This window comes from Puma concolor, chromosome A1 (genome assembly GCF_028749965.1).
Source record: "Puma concolor isolate L17-30 chromosome A1, mPumCon1.1.hap2, whole genome shotgun sequence".
In the NCBI taxonomy this organism is placed as follows: Eukaryota; Metazoa; Chordata; class Mammalia; order Carnivora; family Felidae; genus Puma; species Puma concolor.
In genome coordinates, this window is record NC_141667.1 from 220,526,616 (window position 1) to 220,539,681 (window position 13,066).

General features: G+C 36.2%; 2 protein-coding genes across 3 annotated transcripts in view; one reads left to right on the plus strand and one right to left on the minus strand.

The window, feature by feature from the left end:
- Positions 1-3,177, plus strand: part of LOC112861341 (ARF like GTPase 11) — a 72,345-nt gene extending 69,168 nt beyond the window's left edge. The window contains exon 3 of the mRNA XM_086712479.1: positions 1,126-3,177. Coding sequence (XP_086568605.1) covers positions 1,126-1,355 — 230 coding nt within the window. The 3' untranslated portion in view covers positions 1,356-3,177. The remainder of the gene's footprint in view (positions 1-1,125) is intronic.
- Positions 823-13,066, minus strand: part of KPNA3 (karyopherin subunit alpha 3) — a 102,389-nt gene continuing 90,145 nt past the window's right edge. For both annotated transcript variants that reach the window (XM_086712461.1, XM_086712468.1), the window contains exons 11-17: positions 11,889-12,020; positions 10,787-10,915; positions 8,370-8,474; positions 8,202-8,273; positions 7,888-8,050; positions 5,952-6,046; positions 823-4,198 (exon numbers count right to left, since the gene is read on the minus strand). In XM_086712461.1, coding sequence (XP_086568587.1) covers positions 4,100-4,198; positions 5,952-6,046; positions 7,888-8,050; positions 8,202-8,273; positions 8,370-8,474; positions 10,787-10,915; positions 11,889-12,020 — 795 coding nt within the window. In that variant the 3' untranslated portion in view covers positions 823-4,099. The remainder of the gene's footprint in view (positions 4,199-5,951; positions 6,047-7,887; positions 8,051-8,201; positions 8,274-8,369; positions 8,475-10,786; positions 10,916-11,888; positions 12,021-13,066) is intronic.

Consider the following 13,066-nt stretch of genomic DNA (forward strand, 5'->3'; position numbering starts at 1 on the left):
AGAAAAGGCATGTATTTGTCTCCCCATCTGACACACCTGAGCAAAGTCTAGGACTGTTTATACAACAAAAAGGCATGCTTTAGGCTGTCTCCCTTGAGTGGGGAAGTTTTCTACAGAAATTAATTCAGAGCAGTGGTTTGCACCTGGGCAAATTTGGCCCCCAGGGAACACGCGGCCATTCCTGGAGGCACTTTTGGTTGTCATGACTGGGTAGTATAGAGGTACTTAGTGGGTAGAGCCTAAAGATGCTGGTCAACATCCTGTAACGCACAGGACAGCCCCCAATAGAGCATTAGCCAACCTACGATGTCAATACTGCAGGGTTTGAGAAACCCTAATTTAGGTCAAAGTGAGTGAGGGGTTTCATGGGCAAATAAGGAGGCTAAGGAGGTGAACAGGCTACATTCTCACGTCCCTTTTCCCAAACACTTCCTTTCAGTATAGTACTGAGCGCCATCTGTACATCTAGGTAGATAAACACATACACCCCTATTGCGATATAGACGTTTTTGAGAATCATTCTACCACTGATTTTTAGCTATGTAACAAAGTACAAAATTTATACAAAGAGTTCCTCTAGACATACGAGTGGTGGGTTACACAGAGCACTCGCTGGGTTACAGACCTTAAGACTTACAGCCTAATGTACAGAAATTATATTTCCTTTCTCCGAATAGATTAAGATCCCCCAGTACAACTAGAGTCAACAAAAATTCAGAACCATCACTGTAAGACAACTGACATTCATGAATTTTCACTTGCAATAATTAAATAATGAATCCCCAAAAAAGGACAGCTGTTCTGAAGGAAATCTTGGCACGGTTACATAGAAGTACTATCACATTTATTTACTTGTACACTGACTTCTTTCAAAAATAATTTGAAGTGGAATTATACTAAAGTAAAAATATTTGTATACTCAAAAGTTCGGTTGCTCTTTTGTTCTTTTAATTAATCCAAGATTTCACTTAGAGCCACCACCTTGATCTCACAGGTTAAAATTTTCCAGTTTACTTCAATTACTATCTTCCACAGTTACTTGTTTTCAAGGATTAGACAGGCCATAAAGTGTGATTTTGTCGTTGTGGTTTCATGAGAGTCACAAGCACACCATTTTCTCACCAGGCCTTTCTAAGTCATGGTATTTGAACCTGAGGTATGCGCAGAGAATGCCACAGGACGATGATGAAAGCAGAGGCTCGAGGGACGCCAAGCACTGCCGGGGACACCAGAAGCCGGGAAGAGACAAAGAGGGGCCTCCCAAGAGCCCACGGACACAGCGCGTTGCACCTGGCAGCTTGATTTCCGACTTCCGGCCTCCGAAACCGTGCAACCATAGGTTTCTGTTGTTTTAAGCCACCTGTTCTGCTGTACCGTGTGGAAGCTCTGGAAATTAATAAAGATTTAGGTATTTCTTATTTGTCATAAAATACTCTTAAATCGAGCACTGCTATTGTCCTAGTTTGTTAGAGTGGAAGAGAGATATTAAAATACAACGAAAGAGTAATTCATGATTTGCCTCCACTGTAGTTGATGTTTGAAAAATAGTTCCAAATTTAAATTTAACCACGCAGAAAACAAAACTAGGAAATTAAGAAACTTTTAGAAATAAGTTCTTCAATGTTTTATCGGATTTGATAGCAGCTTTTTTTTATTGGTTACAAAACCTAAGCCCATATACAAAATTAGGAACACATTTAGATGCCTCTTTTGAAAGAACGTTTTAGTCTTTTTTAACTGAGTTTAAAAAAAATAAAAACAATGCGATTTTCAACACTGTTCTGAAAACTTAAAAGTGCAGCAATATACTTAGTTTCCTTTGTCTAAGAAATGGTGCAATTCCAATTCCAAACTGATAAGGTCACAACAAATTGAATCAAGCAAATGCATACATATGTCTGCACTACTTGATGCGAATGTTCACTTATGTTAGTTTGCACTTAAAACACAAGAGGAAATCGGAATCGGCACAGTAGAGGCCTGATTTAATCTCAATGTGTGCAAAATTACTGACAGGTAACTGTCAGTAAGTAGGATGGAGAGTCCAGAAGAAACTAAACCAGGAGGGGTACAATTCACAATATCAAGAAGATTTGGACTTTAAGGGTTTCACCGAAGTTTGTGACCTTAATTGGCTTTGACTTTGTTATTCCTACTTTTAGTGAACACCACACAGTTTCAGAAATTTAGACTACAGTGTCTGAACAGGATGCAGTTACCATATGAAGCTTTAACTCAAAATTTGGATAAAGAAAAAAAGGCACAATGAACTTCAACTCAATTTTATGTGCACAAGAGTTGAAAAATCTGAGCCACCTTAAAGAGAAATTGATTCTAAAATTTATAAAACCTATAAATAATCAGAGGCCAAACCACTATATTAAAACAGATTCTCTAGCAAGTAAAAATCTTGCAGTTTAAACATACGCTTGTATCCATTTTGGATACAAGACAAAACTCACTCTTTAAAGTGGCTCCACCTTGGCAGATACATGTATTTGTAATGAATGCACACCTGCTATGTGTTGTTTATCAGTGAAAACACCCCAGCTGATTCACAAAGCTCTGATGGCATCGGTCTCATCTTCATCACAGTAAATACACCCCCATCGGATAACTACGTTAGTTTAGATTTTCTATCCCTTCACATCAACGCATTGGGAAATTATACCCAGTAAACAATAGCAACAAAACCATTTCTGTGACAGCACAAATCATTCAGTTTAAACATGTTCAAATCCATATTCTTTCATTAATAACTGGGTCAGATGACAATTTACCAAAAGCAATGACTTTACATAGTAATACCAGATTTTGCTTCAAGATCACTGCAAATCAGGTTTATGTCAAATAACTGCAGATTATTCCTCTACACAGATCCTTGACTGAATCTTTTAATATGTGAATATGCTTTTAGAGTAGGATCTGAATTAACTTTCCCAATACTCAAAGAATGAAGTTGTATAACACTTCTAAATAGTTGCTGGTTTGCTGCCAACCACATTATCAAAAGCACTGGTTACTAAGTAAAAAATATTTTAAGACTAAATTACAGTAAACATGAAGGCTCCACAGTTTAAACCCAATATAAATCAACCATATCCAATTATCAATTTAAAACAAAAAATATTAACTCCTGAAAGCTGAAAGCAAGATTTTTTTTTTTTTTTTTTTAAACATCACCAATCGGTACGTTAGACCTTTGCTTTTTGTTGTTGTTTTTTATTTGTTTTTTCTTTGTAGTCAGGGACTCTTGCTTTCAACTTAAACAGAAGTTCAAGTCCGTAACAGGTTGCAGCTCAGGTAAAATACCATGCACAGCATTTGATTACTTCAAAACAGCAGGAACACACAGGCTGAAGTGAGTGGTCAAATAGGGCTTGCTGTTCTCAAAAATTAGGTATAATGGCGAAAGCATTACCATCCATAGCTAAAGTTCTTCCTCCAACCCTGGCTTCTGAGGCAGATAATAAACACATCAATTACTGGTAGATGAAGCACAGTTTTTTTAAAACTTAACTGTTTAATCAATAACCAAGTTTCTTTTTTTAAGTTCCTTTTTTTGTGTGTCAGTTCCACCAATGAAAATCATTTGGCTTGTACTTTAAAATCTATTCTTCCACATAAAGAATATGAAAATATGTTTGTGGAGGACAATGATGGAGGCTCAGATCAGACTGCACCTCTTTAAAGTCTTCCAACGTGTATATGCATCATACCGAAGTGTCTTGATCCACAGCGCACCATTTTCCAAAGGAGTATCAAGTGGGCAGCTGACATGCCACCACTATGGAATATTCTAAACTGGAACTGCAGTTGTCAGCGTGTGGCACCAGGGAACAGGGAAAAATAGGGTAGTCGAGATTGTTAAGGAGAATTCTAAAACAGTTTAGGAAATCATGCATATGCATTTACAGTCCATGTGATAGTAACTTTTGGCAACTGCAAAGTGACTGAGACATGGCTTGCTTTTAGAAGCATCAAAACGAAGAGGCATGTGTGTTTTGGAGCCTTTTGTTGTTGTTCTTCTTCTTGTCATTTGGTAGCCATCTGGTGGTGCTTCATATTGAATTGGGGAAGATGCTGCACTCAACTGAACTTAAAAATTAAATTCTTTTGTTTGAAGGTTGGCTGTTGGGTCAAAATTGTAAGTACCTCCTTGTGTTGCTTCAGGAATCAGGCTAGGATCTTCATCAATCTATAAAAAGCAAAACACAAAAAAGGCCTTTGTTAAGATACTACATGTTATGGTATAAGCAGAACTTACTTCTTACGAGAGAATTCTGTACGGATGTTGTAATCGTTCTATATGATGTTTTAATCGATAAATTAAAATATTTAAGTAAATCAGTAACATTAAGAAACTTAACAATTTAATTAAACTGAACACACATTTCAAAATTGTTTTAAGTTCTTTTCTTTTTTTTTTTTTAACCCCCTCCCCTGTCCCTGCCCCATTCTTAAGTTTCTGTATCTGTAGATTTATTTTACCTGTTTGAACACACGTACTTTCTTTCGTTTTGTGATGTTTATTTTGAGAGAGAGATCACGTGTGTGGATGAGCTGGGGAGGGGCAGAGAGGGAAGAGAAAGAATCCCAAGCAGGCTCCGCACTGTCAGCACAGAGCTTGATGCGGGGCTTGAACTCACGAACCATGAGATCATGACCTGAGCCAAACTCAAGAGTTGGCCGCCCAACTGACTGAGCTACCCAGGTGCCCTTGAACACACATCATTTCTGTAACTGCAGTTGACCCTTGAACAACACGAGCTAGGGGCACCAATCCCCCACCCCCTGCAGAGTCAAAAATCTGAGTACAACTTCTGACTCCCAAAAACTTTACTAATAACTTACCATTGACTGGAAGCCTTACCAATTACATAAACAGTTGATTAGCACATATTTTGTATGTCATACGTATTATATACTTATTATTACAATGAAGTAGGCTAGAAAAATGAAAATGTTACTAAGAAAATCATAAGGAAGAGAAAATACATTTATAGTACTATACTGTATTGAAAAAAATCTGCATATAAGTGGACCCATGTGGTTCAAACCCTTGTTCAAGAGTCAACTGTACTATTTTTTCCCATTTAACAGATTACAAATATAACAAAAAGTGGGTTTTTGTTTGTTTGTTTGTTTGTTTGTTTGTTTATTTATTTATTTATTTTTAAGTAATCTCTATGCCCAATGTGGGGCTCAAACTCCTAAGCCCAAGATCAAGAGTCACATGCTTTACACCGACTAAGCCAGCCAGGTGCCTCTCAGAGAACTGTTTATACATTTTTTACCTTATAATGAAGTTTCAAACATAGTATTTTAAAAAACTGATTGAGGGGTGCCTGGGTGGCTCAGTAGGTTAAGCATCCAACTCTCGATTTTGGTTTAGGTCATGGTCTCACAAATTTGCGAGACTAAGGTCCGTTGGGATTCTCTCTCTCTCCCCCTCCCCTGCTCTCTCAAAATAAAAAGACTTAAAAAAAAAATAAAAGATAAAAATAAAAGAAACTGATTGATGGAAAACAATTACTAATTTTTTAAAATTTAGATTATTAAAAATAAGTGGAAAATGCCACCTCAAAAGTATCTGATAGAAATAGAGGGGTGTCTGGGTGGCTCGGTCGGTTGAGCAACCAACTCGTGATTTCAGCTCAGGTCATGATCTCACGGTTCATCAGTTCAAGCCCTGCACTGGGCTCTGCACATTGGATGGTACAGAGCCTGCTTGGGATTCTCTGTGTCCCACTCTCTCTCTGCCTCTCTCTGTCCCTCCTCAGCTTGCGCATGTGCTCACATTCTCTCTCTCTCAAAAATAAACAACAAAAAAAACAACCAAATAGAGTATATACTTGTCATATTAATGATAAAAAAATTCTCAGTGAACTTAACAGTATGTGTAGGTTTTAATGTACATGTAGGCATACCATACTTTAATGGATACTTACATCATCACCAGAGAAATATTGATCTATGATTTCAAATGCTAATTTATATATGTCTTCATTTTCATGTTGCTGTAAAACTTCGATTTTCTCCAAACCTGATAAAAACAAAAAATCAAATAATCAAATGGACATGAATAAAAACTGTGTTCATTCTAGTCATGGAAAATCCTAAAGAACTCGCAACACCCTCCCACCACACCCTGAAAATGACAGTTTGTCTAAAACACAGATAAAACTCTGAGCTGCTCTGATTGGAGGACCAGCATCCCACTAATTTCTTCCTCTCTAGAAACCCTTGACCCCAAGGGTTATCTGGTATCTGAGGCAGACAGTTTAAAAAACACCTAAATACTCCATCTGACAGATGAGGAAGCTATCGTATAGAGATGTAAAGGGGTTTATTTTAGGTTGAGTGGCAAGTTAGTGACAGAACTTGAACTGACATCTCCCCAGGCTGCTTTAGTGGAATCATACTATCTCATATAGTAATTTTTATCTTTCCTTTTGTTTTCAAAATGCTATTACTTTTATATAACAACAAAAGCATGTTTTCAGAAACTTCATGATTAACTGATATAAATAGAAGACAAAGCTTTAAATTTTGAAATAATTTCTTTGAAGAAAAAAACAAAGAGGGTGCTTATATCCTATAGCCACAATGAAATTGAAAAATAAGTTTTCAGAACTGTAGAATGTCTTCATTTACATTCCCAATATATTTACTCCATGCATCAGATGCACAAGTCTATAAATTTAAATCCTTAACAATATTCTTCCTTGAAATATCTTTTTAGCTAGGTTATTTTGAAATAGTTGCATTTTTTTTCTTTTTAACAGCAATATAAAAAACCAGAAAAATGGGAATATAAGTGTCACAGATAATGGATGTAAAGTTCTTCACAAAATTATAAAATACTAAGTAAACGTGTATCCTAATTGTGAGTATACTTCCCAGAGACCGAAGCAACTATATTGATTAAAGCTGAAGAGTAACAATTCTGCAGCTCAAACTTTCTGGGGTAAGTTCTGAATTAGACTACAATGCTAATTTCAAATTATCTCAAAATATCTTAAAACCAGAATGAGCAGTGAATTAAGAGTATGAGGATCTACTTCCATGGCCACAGACAAAACTTAACATCTCTAGGATAATTTCTTCTTGTTATTAAGAAGATACTTCCAGTCTGAATATTTTATGATGTGACTACATTTACTTTCTCTTAAAAAAAAAAATGAAAGGGGTAATATAACTGTACATAATAGTCAATAAAATATACAAAATAAAACATGACAATAAGGTTTGGGCAACTTAGTACATATTGAACAGGTATCCTTAAAATATGCCTCATATATCATTATCAGAGAAATATTTAATATTTCAAATAAGTTTTTTTATTAACATTTCAAAGTAACTTCTGTGGTAATAACTTCAGCAGACAGCTCTAGCAATCACAAGACTGAAATGAAATACCTAGATGACTCCAAAATCATTAACCTTTCCAACAACATGGAATAGTATTTCACAAAGTAAGGTCTATAGAATAACGTATCAGGTATAATGTGAAGAAAGTGTTTCACTGTCAAGGATTCTAAGAAATTCTGGATTAAATGAAGCTTATAACTTTCTCTATCATAGCAGTTCCCAAGCTTTTGCTCTCGCGCACTGTGACTTCAAGAGGAGTGTTCATGTCACCTAAAAGGCAATGTGACCCTCTAGGAAGGTCACAGAATGACCTTCACAACCAGTTTTCCCCAAGTACGGACTGATGCCTGCTGGAAAACCCTCATGTAATGCTAACTGGTGAATACAGGACAGCAGCATACTTTGATGATGGAGCAGTGTTTCCTGACAGTTTTCTTTCTACTTAGTTGCCTTGAAAGGAACTGATCTTTCAGCATTCCACTGCTCAACTATTTTTCTTCAATGCACTCTTACCTCCACATTCTTCTATTATTTCAGCTATTGTGCTTGCTTCATCACCAGCCATGATCAGAATGTTTTTCAGACCATCTAGAACCACCTGAACAACTTGAGAATCTTTTACAGACAGTAAATTACAGAATGGTGGTATTACATTCTGCTGTACAAGGTACTCAACCTAGGCAACAAGAGAAAAATGTTTATTTATATAATTATCTTTTACCCAAAAAGAACACACTACAGGGCTTATGAACAACCAGCAGCTCCTACACATAAAAGAGTAGTGTACTTTCCGATATTAACAATCCTAACAGTTTTTCCAAACTTACCTGATCTTTTCTGCCACTTATCGTTAAGTTGCTAATTGCCCAGGCAGCTTCTTTTTGTGTTCCAAAGTCTCCCTGAAGGTTAAAAAAGAAATGATTGTATGAATTCTTTATTAAAAAATCTTGGTTATAATATGTTAATGTACACGATAAACTCACAATATGACTGACCTTAGCAAGCTGATGAATAATCATAGGAATTAACCCGGCGTCTATTACAGCTTGAACTTGTTGCTGGTTGCCTGCTGTTATGTTGGAAAGGAACCACACTGCTTCCTATAATTGAACAAAATACAGGGTACCTTTGTTTGAAAGATTAGTTTTAATGCATTTATATTTTTATTTTTATGTAGTTTACATAAACTATAACAAAATCACTTGAGTTGCATTAGGGAAATGCATCTAAAAAGCAATGAGATGACACAGAATGTCTCATTTTAAACCCGTTATAAGGAAACTTCCATCCATAACATGTGGGCCCACTAACCTTGCACTGATCCACCCAATAAAATATATGCCTACATCACCCAGGAACTACTTTATTTTATTTATTTTTTAATGTTTATTTATTTATTTTGAGAGTGAGAATCCCAAGCAGGCTCCGTGCTGTCAGCACACAGACCAACACGGGGCTTGATCATACAAACTGTGAGATCATAACTTGAGCCAAAATCAAGAGTCAGATCTTTAATCAAGCCACCCAGATGTCCCTAGGCACTACTGTAGACAATGGTAATATGGCAGTGAACAAAAGAGACAAAAAAATCTTTACTCATGCAGCTTACATTTTTTGGTGCTTAAGCTCCCTCTAAAAGATAATGATATAAATAAGTAAGAGACTCAATTTCCTAAAAGTTTGTTAAAACTATTTCTAAGAAAGGAGAATTGCTTTCTTGTAAAAATATTTACTTGCAAGATATATTTAGAAATTAAGTGTCCAATTAGTCTGGGATGGGTCTATATAACAAATTTTGCTGTAACCTTTAAGGATTTACAAGTCACAAACACGCAGGTCTACTGTAATTTTAGTGTCAAGTGCTGTCTCTTCTTCCTCTTCTACAGTGAAAAAAGTTAACTGTAAATTTATTTTGCCCAATTGTGGGAAGAGGTTAACAACTGGTAAGTCAGTGTTCACTCTACCATTCTTACAAATTTCTTGTAGGTTTGAAACATTTTAAACTAATATGCTGAGGGAATAAACCCAAGTTTGATTCTACCTTGAGGGTCCCATGATGATCCCAAGTCCAAGTAACACAAATGCTCAAGGTGAAAAACTTCTAAGGAGACTAAATGGCTGCTGAGGCTGAGTAAACATCTATGTGAACCCTTTGTCCCCCATGATACCTTCACTCAGAGCATATTGATCACATGCCAGAACTTCTCTACACCCACTTCTGTCCGGCTTCCTCACTTCTCAGCTCTGTTTCCAATTATGGAATACATTTAGCTATAAAAATCCCAAATTATTGAAATTTCTACAGTAAAAATAACTGGCCCAGAGGCTAAAAGACTCTGGCTTCTTTCCCTTCATTGGAGCAAATGCATTCATAAAATGCACTTTTTCGACAACATACTTTTCTGTAACAATCCAACTGTCAAATTATAGTTGAGCAATTATATAAATACAGCTATGACACAGAAGAAATGATCAGTTCTGCTGGTTTGGGGGATGGTGGTATTTCAGGCAGATAAAACTACATTAAACTAAATGCGAATCAAATCCATGAGACATCATTTCACACCTACTAGAGTGGCTATAATAATTTTAAAAAAGGAACTGGAACCCTCATACAGTGCTTGTGGGAACGTAAAGTGGTACAGCCACTATGGAAAACAATTTGGCAGCTCCTCAAACAGCTAAACACAGAATTACCATATGACTGGGCAGTTCTACTCCTAGATATATGCCCAAAGGAACTGAAAGCTGTGACTCAAATGGACATCTGCATGCCGATGTTCACTGCAACATTATTCACAACAGCCACCAGTAGAAAAACTCCAAGTGTCCACCAACAAATGACTGGATAAACAAAATGTGGTATGTATGTACTATGGAATATTTATTCAGCTATAAAAAGAAATGAAGTTCTGACACATGCTCCAACATGGATGAACCTTAAAAATTGTATGCAATGTGAAATAAGGCAGATACAAAGAGACTGAAGTACTTAAGTATATTTAACAATTAATAATAAGTTTGTATCTAAAGTTGAAATTTTAAAAAAGACTTTTTTGATCCTTCAATTTAGGCACTGCATCTTTTGGTCCAATCTAATTTCATAGGGAGATTAAATTATGATCTGTTTATAAAAGATACCAGCCATCCAGCGAGAGATTTTGTATGGATTCTCACTTCATGGCTACTAATTTACTGATCCTTGCTACTGCCCAATTTATTTAAATAAAAACACTGGTTATAACAAAATAACACTTGTAACAAAATAACTGCAGAGGTGATCTGAAATAATTCTCATCATAACTACAGTGCTTGTGAAGAAAATTATGATCAAACAAACAGCAACAGAAAACAAGGGGACAGTTTATACAGACAGAAAGAAATGCACCAATGAGGCTATTATGTGCCTTACCTTATTTATCTTCTCTTTGGGGTGTGATAAGAGATTGGGGAAGTGTGACAGGACATCACAGTTGAGAACAACCTGGGTCTGCTCATCGGTGCCAGTCACTATGTTGCCAACTGCTCTGAGTGCTGCTGTCTGGGGTGGGGATAAAATACTTTCTATACATTTATTTGTTTATGAGGAAACTGACTCTATAGTTTTCATAATCCTGAGAAAACGTAAAAATGCAGGGGGTGAATGATTAGCACTTACTGTATTCTTAGGCAAAGTACTATGTAGAACTGAGAGGCAATTTTGAATTTTAAACAATAGTCATAAAAAATGGAACTACAGAACTATGGAACTACAGAAAAATGTGTGAAAAACTATCGAAAAAATTTTTCAAAAAATTAAAAAAAAAGAAAAATTAACAGGTAAAGGTTCATTTTAACAGCAGCTATTTCTAATCTATTACTAAATGAGTAGCACAGAAATATTTTAATAAAGGCCTGGAATGGGCACACATTTCCATCTAGAAAGTCACTTTGGTAGAAGTGGAATAAACATCTATCAGCCACCCACACCTAACTAAAGTGAGGAGAAATGAGAGAGGAAAAAAATGCAGTTAGGATGCTGTTCTAATTATTTGGACAGAAAAAAAAAGAGTCTTGAACTAAATCAGTGGCTCTAGATACTTAAGGAGTAGACAGATTCATAAGCTATATAATAAGAATTAACAGAACTTTGTAAATGGAGGGGAAAAGAAAGGAGGAATCAAGGTTTGAAGCTTGGACCATGTGGTCTACTGAAAGGAGATATAGAAAGAGGAGCAGGTTTGTGGAAGAAGACGATACACTTTTTGTCTGGTTAAAATGGCAATAGAATGCTTTAAAGGAGTTCTCAGAGGAGACGTCTAAGGGCTCAAGGACAACTGGGTACTAGGAGTCTGAAACTGTGAAGAATCTGGGTGAGATAAAGATTTGGAAACCAACAAAATCAGGTTCAGTAAAACAGAGGAGAAATATGGAAGATATGTACATATGGACCGAACTGAACCCGGGTTGTTCAAGTTAACAGGTTATAGCAAACACAATTTTAAACAAGTTAGAAAAAATTTTTAAATACTTACTTGGACTTTTACTTCCTGGTGGCTCAAAAGGGGCACAAGAAATGGCACAACCCCTGAATCAATAACCATCTGTATCTGCTCATTACCTCCATCTGTCAGGTATGACAGAGCCCAAACAGTATCTACGAGAATCTACAGGAAGTAAAAAAGAATTACAATTCAGTTATTTTTTTGAATGCTTAAAATACGTAACTCAGAGGTGGTAACGTAAAAAGTAATTAAACTATGTTTTAGCTTGGTGGCAAAAGTATCTGCTTACTTGATAAATCTACTAAGCAGCAGAGTACTCTCTCAATGCCTACCTCAGATCAATCACTCTTTACAAAAATGAGACATGGAAGTGTGAGACAACTTCTACCCCAACTTATGCATTTATATATCAGATAAATGAATTTAAAAACAAGCAGAAAAGTTGTTCTCTCTGCCCCGCAAACTGAGTACCTAATAATCACAAGGAAACACTTTATATACAGAACAAGACCATATACCAAGCTGCTTCAAGTCTAGAAGAGCCCAAAAAGATCACCTGTCTATACCAGTGGTTTTCATACATGTTTAGCAATATGATTACTTGTTTAGGCTATTAAAATAAACAGATAAAAGAATTAAGTTGGCATTTTAACCTTAGGAAATTATTTGCAAAGCCCTTGAAAAAGGTCCCCAAATGAAGAGCACAGAACATAAACCATGACCCATAGCCATCTGATTTTGCAAATAACAAAAAACAAAAGAACGACTCAGGTTTATTGACTCTTTCAAAGTCAAAGAGGTTATATGTAAGCATAGATCTTATCTCATGTGAAATCCAGAGATGTTTCTTACTAAGGTATGCAAATTAAAGACATTCTGTTGCTTTTAAAATAATGCCACCAGGGGCACCTGGATGACTCAGGTGGTTAAGCATCCAGCTCGATTTCTGATCCCCAGGGTTGTGAGATCAAGTGCTGAGTAGGGCTCTGCACTGAGCATGGAGCCTGCTTAAGATTCTCTCTCTCCCCTCCCCTGTCCTCCCCCACCCCACACCCTCCACTACTCACACTCATACTCTAAAATAAAAACTAAAAATAAAATAATGCCATCTGAATTAAGTCCATCTACATATCTTTCAAGAAGTATAGAGATCAATAAAAAGAGCAAATAAAACCACATTTAACCCACACCTTCAGCATTACTAGAAG